At 35.9% G+C, this 17,828-nt stretch overlaps 2 protein-coding genes across 6 annotated transcripts; both read right to left on the reverse strand.

The window, feature by feature from the left end:
* Nucleotides 1-2,719: 2,719 nt before the first annotated feature.
* Nucleotides 2,720-16,522, reverse strand: LOC107906164 (probable aquaporin TIP1-2). 4 transcript variants are annotated; one of them, XM_041093504.1, is made up of 3 exons: nt 16,295-16,522; nt 15,889-16,139; nt 2,720-3,262 (listed from the first exon to the last, which is right to left on the reverse strand). In XM_041093504.1, the coding sequence occupies exons 1-3, from the start codon at nt 16,425-16,427 to the stop codon at nt 2,888-2,890; spliced, it is 759 nt and encodes a 252-aa protein (XP_040949438.1). In that variant the 5' UTR covers nt 16,428-16,522; the 3' UTR covers nt 2,720-2,887. The 4 variants fall into 4 exon arrangements, with proteins under 4 accessions (XP_040949438.1, XP_016688550.1, XP_040949437.1 ...); XM_016833061.2 differs by lacking the exons at nt 15,889-16,139; nt 16,295-16,522 and adding exons at nt 3,386-3,652; nt 3,789-4,426; XM_041093503.1 differs by lacking the exons at nt 15,889-16,139; nt 16,295-16,522 and adding an exon at nt 3,789-4,425 and having other exon boundaries at nt 2,720-3,517.
* Nucleotides 12,696-14,263, reverse strand: LOC121217670 (uncharacterized). Of its 2 annotated transcripts, none has more exons than XM_041093506.1 (2): nt 13,629-14,263; nt 12,696-13,357 (listed from the first exon to the last, which is right to left on the reverse strand). In XM_041093506.1, exons 1-2 carry the CDS (start codon nt 13,818-13,820, stop codon nt 13,106-13,108), a joined length of 444 nt encoding a protein of 147 aa, XP_040949440.1. In that variant the 5' UTR covers nt 13,821-14,263; the 3' UTR covers nt 12,696-13,105. The 2 variants fall into 2 exon arrangements, with proteins under 2 accessions (XP_040949440.1, XP_040949439.1); XM_041093505.1 differs by having other exon boundaries at nt 12,699-13,492.
* Nucleotides 16,523-17,828: the final 1,306 nt, after the last annotated feature.

Below are 17,828 nucleotides of genomic sequence, written 5' to 3' on the forward strand. Positions count from 1 at the left end.
CCACTTTCAAAGAAAAAAATTCAAATTTCCCGGAAATAAATTTATTCAAAAGAAAAAAAATCATGAGTTGACTTATCATTTTTTAGAGGCCCACACCAAATGACCCAACTTTTGAGTCTAAAATAAAAAGAAAGGCAATGAACGTCCTGTCGACTCTGTCCTCTGATTTGGTTTTTAGAATAGAAAGTTGAGGTAAAACTTTAAAAAGACGAGAAATAGTCAAGTGGGACCCTGTATCCACGTGGCAAATGGAATCATGGCAGATGGTTGAGATTGAGGATCGAAAGGCGACAGTTCTATACGGTGCTGTGTGATCTGCAACTGGATGCGGCCAAATCTTCTTGGTGATCTAAGGAGATAATAATAGGATCCGATGATAATGGAAGTTTTGGGTAGAAATGTTCATCAATTGGGTTGAGTTGATTTTAATTAAATATTTTAAGTCTGTTTATTAGACCTGAATTCAGTTTAGCCCGATAACAATAGTGAAATAGTAGTAAGATATTGAAAAAATAACAAGAAAATATAAAAAAATAACAGTAAAAAATAGTAAAAAAAACATATTCGGGCCAGGTCAAAAAAAGTATTACTCGAGGCCCGGCTCGTTTTCTAAATGAGTCTTATTTCTTTTCTCAAATTTATTTTTTGGACCTATATTTTTACTCAAACCTTCTCAATTTTCAAATGGACTTTTGGGCTGGTACAGGTCAGGTGACTCGGCCCATAAATAGGTCTATATTCAAATAATTTGCATAATATTTTAATATATTTTTAGATTTTAACCAAAAAAAAGTATACTTTTAGATAGGTTAATTTCATTCGACATCCTTAAATTATAAATATTTTTTTTCAAATTGATATATAATTTATTTTAAATTGATTCATTAAAATATCAATATCAAATCAATATAGTGTCATCTGATACATTAAATGTGAACATGTATTTAGTGGTAGATTAAATTTTAAATGTTTGTTTACATCATCTTAAATTTGATGTGGAGCATATTTAAAATATATAAATCAAAATTTAACATGTGTTTACTTATGTCAAAAAATTTTAATATATTAAATCTAAATTCATCTACATGTCTGAAAATTTTAGCACTTTCATAATTCAAATAAAATGAATCATTTTAAAATTTAAAAATCATAATGCGAGGGTTTTTGTAATGATAAAATTTTAATTAGTTTAATATTATATCTAAATCACGAAATACTTACCGCATCAATGTCTCATAAAGTGTGAGCGGGAAACTTGGCCGGAAGTCCAAAAAATGGGCAAAAAAGTCCAAAGATAAAAAAACATGTTCCTGTGCAAAGTCAGGTTGAACATTTTTCAAGTTTTGATATAAAAAGAGATGCATACAGACAAGCATTTGAGTCATGTGAGGACCCAATTGCTCTAAGTTTTATGTCAAAGGGTGAAGTCGACAACTCCATTCTACATTATTTATCAAAATTTGGATAATTGTGTTCTAAGTCATTCTTGTGTTAAATTTATATATTTTTATTCATCAAAAAGAAATTTTAATTATATTTTATAATTATTATAATAAATTTTTATTTTGATTTAAATCATTGATTTGATTAATGCGTTTGTAAATTTCAATTTTTCACTTCCAGTCGAAAAAGATTTTTTTTTAATTAAAAAGGCATCGATCTTCTTATGTAATTCAAAAAATAAAAAAAAGTTTAAAATTAAAATTCATATCCAAATTTGCTAAATATAGAAAATTTTGGAATCTCTCAGAACAGTAGTGCACGAGAACAATTATGAGCTCCAAGGGGCCCAAGTCTTTGGACTTGGGAGTTATGGTAAACGCCACACTTATTGGACTTGGACCGTTCCTTCGCTTACAAAAGTCATATCCCAATAATCTTCATCTTCGAATTATCACTGACGATCAAACTACTGCTACTACAGTGGATTCCTTGCCCTTCTTAGGTACTGGTAACTGGAATAGTAAGTTTTTTTTTTATGACAGTGGAGGCCCCACACGGCAGCTTTTAAAAGGGGAAAATAGTCCAGAATTCGAAGATGAAAAGGAGTACTCCATCCATCGATGACATATGGAAAGTTATTGATACGTCTCAAGAAAACTCAATGAATATGAAACTTGAAACCTCTTATCTGTGAACTAGGTTGTAACTTTTCTTCTACTTCTATGGCTTTATCCTTCATGGTACTCACTTTGGAAGATGAATTTTGAAGACGAAGAGAGTAAAATGTTCTCCCCTCCAATAAATTCCTTTCTGGTACGTCATGAATATTTTATGGGACGGCATCTTTAACTGGCTAGTCAGAATTCTTTTGGTTTCTCAAATCTAATACTGTTATTTCCCAGGGAAACTCTTAAGCCTCTATAATTGGGTTTGCTCTAAGCTTTCTGATAAACATTTTTCTTATCTCATCCTGCATATATCACAGTAATCGTTTCATTTACATGGAAGTATGTAAATATTAATAAAAAAATATTCCTTTGAATTTTAAAATTTGAACCAGCTTGAACCTCCTTGACAGTAGAGTTTTTCATCTTCTATGCTAAGATTTCGGAGCAATCAGCTATGTCTAAGGCTGAATCTCAAGACCTTCCCATTGTTAATGTCCAGCCATTGACATTTTCAACTAATGTTTATTGTTGATTTTGTTCTTTTTCATACTGTTTTTTGTGATTTTAATTATCAAATTAAATGCATTTTGGACATGAAATTCTGTTAATTTAACACAAGTGAAGAATATCAAATGATTGAAAAACCAAGTTCACAGGAATCAGCACTTAACAAAAGAGAGATACAAACATGAAATAAACACCCACAACAATGAAACCAAAGTGATCCACCCAACTTTCAAACCCTTGTTTAAGTACATGGAAGAAGGCCATAAATCTTAATATTCTGTAGTGGGAAGCTGTTCGTGTGTGTCTGGGGCGATGAAGAAGACCTCATAGACAATAGCTGCAATGGCAGCGCCGACGAATGGGCCGAGCCAATAGACCCAGTGGTTGTCCCATGTCCAGCTGACCACGGCTGGTCCGAAGGAGACTGCAGGGTTCATGGATGCGCCATCAAAGGCACCACCAGCCAAGATGTTGGCACCCACAATGAAACCAATTGCAATGGGTGCAATGATCCCAATGTTACCCTTCTTCGGGTCAATAGCTGTGGCGTATACAGTGTAAACCAAACCAAAGGTCATCACTATCTCGAAAACCACTGCGTTCCATGCTCCTACCCCAGATGACAAGCTAAATGCTGATGTTGTCTGCATCATATAAACAACTTGGTTAAACATTATGTAGAAGCCCAAATTTGCTGGCCTAGTAAAAATAATAACCCAATCACAAATGGGCCCAAAAATTAAAAACCTAGCCCAAACAACATTAACATTTTCAGCAGAAATGAGTAAAAGAAACCCTAGGAGCCGCATGCCTCGGGTGGCCTCCTCGTCTGCCACCCCCAGCCACCAGGCACCTTCATCGCACGCCTCTGCCATCGCCTGTACCAACGCGTCTGACACCTGCAAAACGAGTAACACGCAACAACAAAAGAAACAAACAGCAAACAAACAAAAAATAGAAATTAAGAAGTTGTTTAGATTGGCTATAAAGCCAAAAATGAAAGACTTGTAATCGGCTTCTTCTCTTGGACAAATCTGGAGAAATAAAAAGAAAGAAACAAAGTTTTAAGGATTCTCTTTATTTTCAATCTTTCTATATTCTTTTACCATTATTTTTTTTATTATTTTTTTTTATTTTTGATAAACGAAAATAAAAGGAGGAAAGAAATACCTGGGGCGCCCTTGGCCGTGTCGTCGGAGCCCTCTCCGTCGCCGAAATCGGCTCTAAAGGCGGGGCCAAAAGGTTCTTTCTCTCGGTATTCAGGCCAAGCAAGCTCGGCCTCTGAACAGGATCTGAAACGGGGCTCAAAGTAGCCCCTATGTGCAGCGACGGCCACCGTCCAAGGCGATCACGACGGTGCATGGCAATGGCCTTGTTGGCCGGATCTGGAAAGGCTGAGAGGGAGAGACCCTTGGCTCTCTGTTTTTTCTTTCTAAAAGTAAAGGAGAGGACTTTTTTGTTTTTTTGTTTTTTTTTTTGTTTTTTTGTTGTTTATAAAAGCTAAAGCGGCGCCATTTGAGGGAGGGACCCGCGCCTCTTTGCCCTAATGGGTAATTTTCACATTTGGTCCCTCCATCTGGCGCTGAGGTGCAATTTGACCTTTTTATTATTTCCGATTTTGGCCATATAATTTGGCGCCTATTCCAACCTAGTCCTGCGCAAAACGATGCGCATAAGGGAAGGGGAATTTTCACAATCGGTCCCTTGATTTTGAGCACGTTTCATTTCAGTCATCGGCGATCCCTTTTTATTTATTTACAGTTTGGACCCCCGGATTTTGATTTGATTTTAATTTCATCCTTTAGTTCATTTAATTATTTTTTTTAGAAAAGGGGAGTTCCTCTATTATTTATTTTAAGTTATATATATATTTATTATTTACCTAATATCTTTCTTTTTATTTGTATTATTTGATTTAAGTCATTATATATGCACATACATATTCTTTTTATAATTTATATACATGTACATATTCTTTATTTATTTTAAATATATATTTTTTATATTTCATATTTTCTACATGCATATGTATATACTTATATATTTACATATTTTAATTCATATATTTATAAATGTATGTACATACTTACGTTATTTTATTTTTATAACATACATATTTATATTTTTTTTTGTCTTTATGTAATATATATACACACATGCGCATGTTATTTATATATATGTAATTATATTTTCATATTTTATAATTCTTATACATACACATATATATACGTATAGACATACATATTTTCATTATATATATACCTACATAGTTTTTTTTGTATTTTAAATTTTTTAAAATTCATACATACATTTTTAAAATTTTTATAATTTTATTCATTTCTTTATTATTATTATTGTTTTACTTTATGTTTATTTATTTATTTATGTGTCCATTATTATTTTTAAAAAAAATATTTCAGTTTTTTTATTTTGTTTATTTACTTGTTATTGTATATAATTGATTTTTTATATATTTATTTTTGTTATTTTTGCTCGTATTATTTTTACTCGCATTATCGTAATTGTTATTCCGTCACATCAACTTTTACCCAAATTCGTAAAAAAGGAAAATTTTGGAAATAAAGGTAATACTCGATACTTGGGATCTTCGAGAGAATTGGGCCCTAACGTGCTGGGTTCTAATTTTCTGTTGAATCTAAATACTCGAGAATGCTCTTTAATAAAAAACATAAATAAAAACTCATTATCGGGATTTCAATATGTTGTGTCCTAACGCATTGGATATGACACGTGGTTTTCTCGATATGAGGATTTTTCGAAAGTAAAGGCAATATTCCGTATTTAGAAAATTCGAGAAATCGTGCCCTAACTTACTGAGCTTCGATTTTTCTCGTTGATTCTAAGTAATCGAATATCCTTTTAAAATTAAAATAAATGATGTTTAAATAAAAAATGAAAGACAAGCTTACTCTAAAAAATACGAGGTGTCGTGTCCTAACTTACTGGATGTAACATCTTGTTACTTCGAGATAAGAAGGCATTTTCCATTTTGATTTATTTGAGTATTTTTAAAATAACACGATATAAGGAGGGATCATATTTTTAAAGTTCTTTTCGAGTTTCTAATTTTCGACATTAAGACACTAACTAATCAACTAGGTACCAATTTTGGGCATATCGAGGGTGCTAATCCTTCCTCGTGCGTAACCGACTCCCGAACTCATTTTTCTGAATTCCGTAGACCAAAATTGTTGTTTTAATAAAATCTAAATCGTTTATTAAAAACAACCGTTTTACGAGGTGACCCGATCACACCTCATCAAAAAAGATTGGTGGCGACCCCCATTTTTCGTTTTATTTTCAAAATCCAAGTCGACCCCGTTTTTCAACCAAAAAAATGGTGTCAACAGCTTGGCGACTCCGCTGGGGACGATAAGAGAGTCAAGCCACGTGTTGATTATTTCTTGTCTTTTTGTTGAAAGTGGAAAATTCGATTTAAATTTACGATCCTCTCATTGCATCTCTTTTGTTTTGAGTTATATTTTTTTTTCCTGTATTTTATTTTATACCTCTGCACATTGCATTGCATGACCGCTGGTCATACCCTTTTAAGTGGGAGTGAGAAACTACGCCTTCGTGAGGTTTTCACCTCCGCATGGGATAGTGAATCGCTTCCGGGATACATCCGTACCTATGTCTTCGTGAGATTTTCATCTCCGCATGGCCATAGGGAAATGTATTCCCCTGAACTGAACTCGGTCCATATGAGCCTATAATGGGTGAGGATCGAGGAATCTGCTAGTTCAGGTACCCTTACTTTAGAACCAAACCTCATGTAGTGAACCTTAGGAGCCCACCCTAGGTAGAACCACTTCGAACCCCTAGTATTCGCCCAAATAGGTGTTCTATTTATTCTTGCTTGCTTTTGCTTGGTACTAACCTGTTTTCTTTTTGTTATGATTGCATTGCATTTTCATCATAAAAAGAGGTGTTGATTCACGTTCAGTTGTTAAATAGAGAGCTTGTCATAAGGAAATGGGTTTCTTGATAAAGTGGATAATAATACGGTTGTCTGAATGTGGTCCAAGAAAACGTGATAAGAGAAGGATGATAGTTTAATGCAGGACCACACAACCATTGCTCCGTGGCCCGAGAATTTAATGTGACAAGGATTATTCGAGAGCCGCTGAACTTTCTTAAAGAGAAGCCAACGAGCACCATGAGGTTTTGTGAGCAACGAGTCACGGCTCGGATTGAGTAAAAAGGAGATATAAGATACGTCCCTTTTGAAGAGTTCGTGAGACTTATCTTAACGCTCGAACGAAGAAAAATGATCGAATGTCTCCGCATATGAGGGCAAAGCCGTATATGTATCCGCTTTATGTAAAGAGATTTGTTTTCTAGTAAAGTTGTTCTAATAGAATTGAATCAAGAATCAATGTCTCTTTTTGCATTCATACATCTGCATTACATTTCATTGCACGTATCTCTTCATTCATTAACATTACATTTCATTACATACAATAAATTTCCTAAAATCCAAAAATACGCGTTCATGCATCAACATTACATTTCATTGCATACAATAAATTTCCTAAAATCCAAAAGTACGTCGAGTTTAGAACTCTAGTACAAAACCAGATGGATTGGAATTCATTGAATATATCGATGGCTCGAAAGGTGAAGATGTGTATGCCTTTGAAAAAGAACTAAAAAATAAAAAAACCTATCTTGAATTTGTTTCTACATCCCTAGAGGCGTTTTAAACAACTGGACCGTGGAGGAGATTCTTGTAATTTTTAGGACCATTTCAGAGTAATATTTGGAACGCTCTTATTGTTCTAAGCCTGAGAGCAATAGAAAATCCTTTTGTGAAAAGGCACATGTCCACTATTCTTTATTTCAACGAAATGCATCTTTGTGTCTTGTTTTGGCAAATATTCTTTTGTTCCTTCCAATTCATTCATACTCATACCACCAGGTAATTACCCTTTGATTCGTTAGCTCTTTGAGACTTCCTTCGTCCCTAGAATAGGTCCCCAGATATCAATGATATGAGCGACACTGCTATTGACTCTGAACTTTCTTTCAAGCAAGATATGTGTCTAGAGGATCCTCAAGACTTCGAAGATGATCAAGACTGTATTTTATCTCCTGATTTGTTAAGGATGGTAAGGCAAGTCAAAAAATAGATCCAACCTTACGAAAAATTCAGTGGGGAATTGTGAGCTTCGGAGAAGAGAAAAAGGTGAAGATTAGAGCCTGTATCACTGCAGAGACAAAGCGAGACGTCATTGAGTTACTCTAAGAATTCAAAGATGTTTTTAGACAAGTGGATGCTCTTGAGGTTAAGAAGATCTTGGACGAGGAACACGTGCTAATGGTTTTGCAATGGCCAGGCAAATCATGAGATTTGGGTACTGCTGGCCCACCATGGAAGGGGATTGCACCAGTTATACCAAGAAACGCCACAAGTGCCAAATTTACAGAGACAAGATTTATGTGATTCCTTTATCTCTTCATGTTATGAATTTTCCATGGACTTTCTCTATGAGGGGCATGGATGTTATTTGGGCCGACCTCGCCAAAAGCTTCTGGCGGTCATCGATCTATCTTTGTGTTCGTCGATTACTTCATCAAGTGGGTAGAGGTTGTTTCATATGCCAATATCATAAAGTCGACACTCGGCAAATTTCTTGAAGAATCATATGTCAATATGAAATGCCAAAAAGGATCATATTAGACAATGCATTGAATTTGAACAACCGCACGACATCAGAAGTTTGCAGTCTGTTCAAGATTAACACCATGCCGCCCAAAATGAACAGTTCAGTGGAGGCAAAAAAAAAAGAGACAAAAAAAAGGACAAAAAAGTAAAAAAAAACGAGAAAATAAAAAAACCAAATAAAAGAAAAACCTCTACTTGAGCAACTCAGTTCTCACTAGTATATGGAATAGAGGTAGTTTTACCTATCAAAGTTGATATTTCTACCCTTCAAGTCTTGTCAGAGCTGAATCTGGATGAAGCAAATCCAAACCCGATATGATCAGTTAAATTTGATTGAAGAGGAAAGATTCAAGGTTATCCGTCTTGGTCAAAAGTACCAAAAATAAAATACGCGAGCTCACCAAAAAGTTCGCCCCAGAGACCTGATATCGAAGAATATTCTTGCCATACAAAAAGACTTCAGAAGAAAATGGATGCCGAACTGGAAAGGACCTTATATGGAAGGCCTTATCTGAAAAAGCGTTGATATTGACAGGATGGATGGCAAGAACCTGCCTAATCTCGAGAATTCTGATTCAAGAAATAAATACTTCACTTAAAAAAATGAAAAGAAAAATGAAAAAATGAAAAAAGAAAAGAAAAAAGAAAAAGAAAAAGGAGAGGCCAAGGTGAAAACCCACAAAGGGCGCCTTGAGACCAGAGGGGCTTGAGTTGAAAACCCAAAAAGGGCGACTCAAATTTTGGATCAAATTGGGGCATGAGGCGATCAGAGCAGCTCAAATTTTGATCAAATCAGGGCATGTAATGATCTTGCTATACCTGATTCAACAGGAAAGGGTAGGTAGCATCTTGGGGCATCGACAAAGTCTTGTAGATCTCCTAAACACATGTCAAACACAGAATGGTCTTTCAAAGAGTTGGTACAGAGAAGTTCAAGCTACGATATCTGGGGCATCTTGTCCTCATACTTTTTTTTCTTGGAATACTTCATTCTTTTTCAAGATACGTGTTCCCAATTAATTCCCCTTTTATTATTGCTATCCTTGATAGTTTATCCATTTTGAGCTATGCTCTCAAATCAATTCTATTTTATCTATCGTTATGATCTTTTGCAAGCATGTTGCATTGGAATAATGATTAATGGACTAATAAAATTTTCACGAAGGAAGTTTTGCATATTACTCTGAAAAGTTTCTAAATAATATAGGAGCCTGAAGCAGGACAATTGTTTAAAACACTCCAAATTTAAAGGTTGGAAATTTGGGAAGGAATAGTCTAAATTTAGACTTTCTCTTTGGATTTTTGTTGTCAAATGCGTTGATTGACAAGATGCCATGTTGGTGACAAAGCTTGAATAAACAAGAAAGTGATGATCTTCAGGCAATAGGAAGAGGTTTCCTCGAGAAGGAGAGCCCTTGTTTGCGCATGAGTCTTTGGTACGACACCTTGGGAACGATGTAAGGGACCAGAAGGATTTAAATCTTATACCCTTGAATTACGATAGGAGAAGATTGAAAAAAGCCATATCTTTCTACCCTTGGGTTACAGTAGGAGATTGATGGTACAAATTTTATGTCACAATGGATTGAACTACGATGTTCACAGTGGGGGCAATCAGATTACGTGTTTCTTTGGAAATGCCGGCTGGTCAAGAAGGCGTTGCGACACGTTAGTGATAAAGCCTTAATAAGCTTTTGAGCGATGATAACCTAAGCATTAAGGAATTATTTTCTTGACATTCTGCATTCATTCAAATACCATTCACACATGTCTAGTTAGGAGCATTTGATTCATTTTGATCATGCCATCCTAATCATTAGGCATAATTAGGTTCATTATACAGGTCATGTTCCCTAGAGAACAGATCAGTAAAAATTGAAGATAAACCTTGCCTCTCTCGGTCGTAGCAGAGCTGGTTGAAGTTATCAGATCTTGCCTTCCTGCATTGACAGCGAAACAGATCGAAGACAAACCTTGCCACTCTCGTTTGTAGTAGAGCTGGTTGAAGATAGCAGATCTTGCCTTCCTGCATTGACAGCGAAGCAGATCGAAGACAAACCTTGCCACTCTCGTTTGTAGTAGAGCTGGTTGAAGATAGCAGATCTTGCCTTCCTGCACTGACAGCGAAGCAGATCGAAGACAAACCTTGCCTCTCTCGTTTGTAGCAGAGCTGGTTGAAGATATCAGATCTTGCTTTCCTGTATTTGGCAGCGAAGCAGATCGAAGATGGCAGATTTTACCTCCCTGACAACAGTGGAGTACATTGAAGCCAATAACTCTATCTCCCTGTATCTGGCAGTGGAATAGATTGAAGATTGCAGATCTTGCCTTCCTGTATTTGGCAGCGAAGCAGATCGAAGATGGCAGATTTTACCTCCCTGTGACTACAGTGGAGTAGATTGAAGCCGATAACTCTATCTCCCTGTATTTGGCAGTGGAATAGATTGAAGATTGCAGATCTTGTCTTCCCATATTGGTGGCGAAGTAGATCGTAGAAAGCAAATCTTGTCTTCATGTATTGGCGTGAAGTAGCTCGAAGGTAGCAGATCCTATCTTCCTATATTGGTAGGAAGTGGATCGAAGATGCAGATCTTGTCTTCCCATATTGGTGGCGAAGTAGATCACAGAAAGCAGATCTTGTCTTCATGTATTGGCGTGAAGTAGATCGAAGATAGTAGGTCCTATCTTCCTATATTGATAGGAAGTGGATCGAAGATTGCAGATCTTGTCTTCCCATACTGGTGGCGAAGTAGATCGAAGAAAGCAGATCTTATCTTCATGTATTGGCGTGAAGTAGATCGAAGATTGAAGATCTTGCCCTCCTGTATTTGGCAGCGAAGCAGATCAAAGATGGCAGATTTTACCTCCATGTGACTACAGTGGAGTACATTGAAGCCGATAACTCTATCTCCCTGTATTTGGCAGTGGAATAGATTGAAGATTGCAGATCTTGCCTTCCTGTATTTGGCAGCGAAGCAGATCAAAGATGGCAGATTTTACCTCCATGTGACTACAGTGGAGTACATTGAAGCCGATAACTCTATCTCCCTGTATTTGGCAGTGGAATAGATTGAAGATTGCAGATCTTGCCTTCCTGTATTTGGCAGCGAAGCAGATCAAAGATGGCAGATTTTACCTCCATGTGACTACAGTGGAGTACATTGAAGCCGATAACTCTATCTCCCTGTATTTGGCAGTGGAATAGATTTAAGATTGCAGATCTTGCCTTCCTGTATTTGGCAGCGAAGCAGATCAAAGATGGCAGATTTTACCTCCCTGACTACAGTGGAGTACATTGAAGCCGATAACTCTATCTCCCTGTATTTGGCAGTGGAATAGATTGAAGATTGTAGATCTTGCCTTCCTGTATTTAGCAGCGAAGCAGATCAAATATGGCAGATTTTACCTCCCTGACAACAGTGGAGTACATTGAAGCCGATAACTCTATCTCTTTGTATTTGGCAGTGGAATAGATTGAAGATCAAGGATGGCAGATTTTACCTCCCTGACTACAGTGGAGTACATTGAAGCCGATAACTCTATCTCCCTGTATTTGGCAGTGGAATAGATTGAAGATTGTAGATCTTGCCTTCCTGTATTTAGCAGCGAAGCAGATCAAATATGGCAGATTTTACCTCCCTGACAACAGTGGAGTACATTGAAGCCGATAACTCTATCTCCCTGTATTTGGCAGTGGAATAGATTGAAGATCAAGGATGGCAGATTTTACCTCCATGCGACTACAGTGGAGTACATTGAAGCCGATAATTCTATCTCCCTGTATTTGACAGTGGAATAGATTAAAGATTGCAGATCTTGCCTTCCTGTATTTGGCAGCGAAGCAGATCAAAGATGGCAGATTTTACCTCCCTGACCACAGTGGAGTACATTGAAGCCGATAACTCTATCTCCCTGTATTTGGCAGTGGAATAGATTGAAGATCAAAGATGGCAGATTTTACCTCCCTGATTACAGTGGAGTACATTGAAGCTGATAGTTCTATCTCCCGGGGCAAGAAGTAGATCGAAGATAGCTGATCCTATCTTCCTATATTGGTAGGAAGTGGATCGACGACGCAGATCTTGTCTTCCCATATTGGTGGCGAAGTAGATCGCAGAAAGCAGATCTTGTCTTCATGTATTGGCGTGAAGTAGATCGAAGATAGCTGATCCTATCTTCCTATATTGGTAGGAAGTGGATCGACGACGCAGATCTTGTCTTCCCATATTGGTGGCGAAGTAGATCGCAGAAAGCAGATCTTGTCTTCATGTATTGGCGTGAAGTAGATCGAAGATAGCTGATCCTATCTTCCTATATTGGTAGGAAGTGGATCGACGAAGCAGATCTTGTCTTCATGTATTGGCGTGAAGTAGATCGAAGATAGCTGATCCTGTCTTCCTATATTGATAGGAAGTGGATCCAAGATGCAGATCTTGTCTTCATGTATTGGCGTGAAGTAGATCGAAGATAACATGTCCTGTCTCCCTATATTGGTAGGGAGTGGATCGAAGAAAGCAAATATTGTCTTCATGTACTAGCAGTAGAATAGAGCAAAAAAATAAGTCTTATCTCCCTAAGCAGTAGTGGAGCAGACTAAAAACACAAATCTCATCCCCATGGAGTCGTAGCAGAGTAGATTGAAGCTACAAGGCGTATCTGAAGTTGCAGTAGAGTGGATCGAAGCAACAAGACGTAGCAGGCTGGAATGAGGCTACTTGAAGAAGAAAGGCACCAAAAGAAGCCAAGGCTCGGCAAGCCCGGGCAAATTTGGTCTTTCTTAGTCTTTGCTCTGTTCTCGTTACACGAAAACGAGCAAAGAGGGGCAGCTGTAGAAGCCCAAATTTGCTGGCCTAGTAAAAATAATAACCCAATCACAAATGGGCCCAAAAATTAAAAACCTAGCCCAAACAACATTAACATTTTCAGCAGAAATGAGTAAAAGAAACCCTAGGAGCCGCATGCCTCGGGTGGCCTCCTCGTCTGCCACCCCCAGCCACCAGGCACCTTCATCGCACGCCTCTGCCATCGCCTGTACCAACGCGTCTGACACCTGCAAAACGAGTAACACGCAACAACAAAAGAAACAAACAGCAAACAAACAAAAAATAGAAATTAAGAAGTTGTTTAGATTGGCTATAAAGCCAAAAATGAAAGACTTGTAATCGGCTTCTTCTCTTGGACAAATCTGGAGAAATAAAAAGAAAGAAACAAAGTTTTAAGGATTCTCTTTATTTTCAATCTTTCTATATTCTTTTACCATTATTTTTTTTATTATTTTTTTTTATTTTTGATAAACGAAAATAAAAGGAGGAAAGAAATACCTGGGGCGCCCTTGGCCGTGTCGTCGGAGCCCTCTCCGTCGCCGAAATCGGCTCTAAAGGCGGGGCCAAAAGGTTCTTTCTCTCGGTATTCAGGCCAAGCAAGCTCGGCCTCTGAACAGGATCTGAAACGGGGCTCAAAGTAGCCCCTATGTGCAGCGACGGCCACCGTCCAAGGCGATCACGACGGTGCATGGCAATGGCCTTGTTGGCCGGATCTGGAAAGGCTGAGAGGGAGAGACCCTTGGCTCTCTGTTTTTTCTTTCTAAAAGTAAAGGAGAGGACTTTTTTGTTTTTTTGTTTTTTTTTTTGTTTTTTTGTTGTTTATAAAAGCTAAAGCGGCGCCATTTGAGGGAGGGACCCGCGCCTCTTTGCCCTAATGGGTAATTTTCACATTTGGTCCCTCCATCTGGCGCTGAGGTGCAATTTGACCTTTTTATTATTTCCGATTTTGGCCATATAATTTGGCGCCTATTCCAACCTAGTCCTGCGCAAAACGATGCGCATAAGGGAAGGGGAATTTTCACAATCGGTCCCTTGATTTTGAGCACGTTTCATTTCAGTCATCGGCGATCCCTTTTTATTTATTTACAGTTTGGACCCCCGGATTTTGATTTGATTTTAATTTCATCCTTTAGTTCATTTAATTATTTTTTTAGAAAAGGGGAGTTCCTCTATTATTTATTTTAAGTTATATATATATTTATTATTTACCTAATATCTTTCTTTTTATTTGTATTATTTGATTTAAGTCATTATATATGCACATACATATTCTTTTATAATTTATATACATGTACATATTCTTTATTTATTTTAAATATATATTTTTTATATTTCATATTTTCTACATGCATATGTATATACTTATATATTTACATATTTTAATTCATATATTTATAAATGTATGTACATACTTACGTTATTTTATTTTTATAACATACATATTTATATTTTTTTTGTCTTTATGTAATATATATACACACATGCGCATGTTATTTATATATATGTAATTATATTTTCATATTTTATAATTCTTATACATACACATATATATACGTATAGACATACATATTTTCATTATATATATACCTACATAGTTTTTTTGTATTTTAAATTTTTTAAAATTCATACATACATTTTTAAAATTTTTATAATTTTATTCATTTCTTTATTATTATTATTGTTTTACTTTATGTTTATTTATTTATTTATGTGTCCATTATTATTTTTAAAAAAAATATTTCAGTTTTTTTATTTTGTTTATTTACTTGTTATTGTATATAATTGATTTTTTATATATTTATTTTTGTTATTTTTGCTCGTATTATTTTTACTCGCATTATCGTAATTGTTATTCCGTCACATCAACTTTTACCCAAATTCGTAAAAAAGGAAAATTTTGGAAATAAAGGTAATACTCGATACTTGGGATCTTCGAGAGAATTGGGCCCTAACGTGCTGGGTTCTAATTTTCTGTTGAATCTAAATACTCGAGAATGCTCTTTAATAAAAAACATAAATAAAAACTCATTATCGGGATTTCAATATGTTGTGTCCTAACGCATTGGATATGACACGTGGTTTTCTCGATATGAGGATTTTTCGAAAGTAAAGGCAATATTCCGTATTTAGAAAATTCGAGAAATCGTGCCCTAACTTACTGAGCTTCGATTTTTCTCGTTGATTCTAAGTAATCGAATATCCTTTTAAAATTAAAATAAATGATGTTTAAATAAAAAATGAAAGGCAAGCTTACTCTAAAAAATACGAGGTGTCGTGTCCTAACTTACTGGATGTAACATCTTGTTACTTCGAGATAAGAAGGCATTTTCCATTTTGATTTATTTGAGTATTTTTAAAATAACACGATATAAGGAGGGATCATATTTTTAAAGTTCTTTTCGAGTTTCTAATTTTCGACATTAAGACACTAACTAATCAACTAGGTACCAATTTTGGGCATATCGAGGGTGCTAATCCTTCCTCGTGCGTAACCGACTCCCGAACTCATTTTTCTGAATTCCGTAGACCAAAATTGTTGTTTTAATAAAATCTAAATCGTTTATTAAAAACAACCGTTTTACGAGGTGACCCGATCACACCTCATCAAAAAAGATTGGTGGCGACCCCCATTTTTCGTTTTATTTTCAAAATCCAAGTCGACCCCGTTTTTCAACCAAAAAAATGGTGTCAACACATTAAATTGAAACTTCGGGTTTTTTTTTTATCTCAGTTCATATACGTATATATGAAACCTTACCAGTCCACCAGTAGAAAACTTGAGAAGCAAGCAAGCAACAACGGATCCGAGCAACTGAGCAATCCAGTACAAAATACTCCTGAACAATGTAATATGGCCACCAACAAAGGCACCGAATGTGACGGCAGGGTTTACGTGCCCACCGGAGATGTTAGCACCGACGGAAACCGCCACAAACAACGCGAAGGCGTGAGCCACTGATGCCGCTACTAATCCCGCCGGTGTTGATGAGCCATTGTCAGTGAGCTTGTCTGCACAAAGATACATGCACATAAAGGTTGAGGTTGGTTAATTAGGCTTATACATGAAACAGTGCCAATCGGCATCTTGAAATTCATCAAACTTTGTTCTAACCGAGCATGTATTTTAAGTATTTAAGTGGGTTTGAAGAGATCAAGATGCGTACTAAAAGCCATGCCGGAGCCTTCACCGGCGAAAACAAAGATGAGCATTGAAATAAACTCAGCTAGAGCTGCCTTGAGGGCATCGGATTGGCTAGCCTCCGCCGGGGAGCCTACTGCAATTCGAGAAATCGGCATTCTCCACCCGAAAAGTGAAAATCTAGCTGGGCTTAGAGCTTGAAAACTAAAAAAGAAAATAAAAGCCAATTCGTCGATTCCCTTATCTCTCTCTCGCTTGCTTCAGCTTTATTCAATGGTAATTATATATAGGGGTCCAATGTAACGACTATGAACCGGACGATCCGGTTTAAAACCGGTAACTAGCAAAATTTTCAACAAAAGAATAAATATTGTAGGCGAGGGAGGGCTTCCAAATCGCCCTTATTATGCCACGTGTACGGTAGATGTGGACTTTGATGGCCAATCCGAGCGCGGAGAATTTTAATCACCGACAGAGTGACATTGGTGGCACTGGGTTCCCACCCTCTTAAGATTTTGGTTGTTTTCTCTTGACCGACCATGGGATTGTTTATAAACGAGGTGACGTGGACGATGGTGGTTAGCTTTGCTGGCCTCATTAAGCCATTATCATGGACTAATCAAGATTAATTAAGGGGTAAATCCAAATCGTTTATTATCTGGTAAAACCGTAAAAATTTAAAGATTTAAGTTCTTAAACAAGTGTGTTTTGACCTTAACTTTTTTTCCCAGAATTGTTTGGTACTAGAAAAAGTTTTCGCTTTCAAAATAAATTTAAAATTAAAAAACCTTATGCTGCACTATCTTTGTATGCATAATTTTATTTTGAGTTCGTGATTTTCCCTTTTATATATATTGTTTTGATAATAAAATATACATAAAAGATATTTAATTTTGATTTTATGGATGTATATAAAAGTGCATTTTTCTTCTTTTTTCCCCTTAATTTCCCTTTTAGTTGCGAATTTGAAATTAGGTCAAATTATGTTATTAGACCCTGTACATTGCCTAAGTTGTTGATTTAGTATTTGTATTTTAATTTGATCAATTTCAGTTCTTATACTTTTTCAAATTTTGAAATTTTAGTCCTGACTAAATGGTAACAATTAAATTTGTTTGGTTAAATTATGTTATTAGTCATATATCATGCATAAAGTTGTAGATTTATTTTATATTCCCCAACTGAATCATTTTTAGTCGCTATATTTCTAAAATTTCAAAATTTTAATTGTAATACAAATGACAATAGTTAAATCTATTAACTGATTTTTTGTGAGTAATACGTGAAAAGTAGGAAATTAATATGACATTACACGTGTAATAATATATTTTTTATTTCAAAAATTGAAAATAACATAACTTAACGTAATCAATTCAATAGCTAACCATTTGGTGAAGACTAAAATTTTAAAATTTTACAAGTATAGGATTAAACCCACAGATATTAATAGCAAAATTTAGAAAATGAAAGAAAATTATTGGATTATTTTAATCTGTAAACTCATTTCTGCACGTTAAACTAATTTGTGGCTAGTAATAAATAACATTAAACAAATTTGT

This window comes from Gossypium hirsutum, chromosome D05 (genome assembly GCF_007990345.1).
Source record: "Gossypium hirsutum isolate 1008001.06 chromosome D05, Gossypium_hirsutum_v2.1, whole genome shotgun sequence".
Taxonomy (NCBI): domain Eukaryota; kingdom Viridiplantae; phylum Streptophyta; class Magnoliopsida; order Malvales; family Malvaceae; genus Gossypium; species Gossypium hirsutum.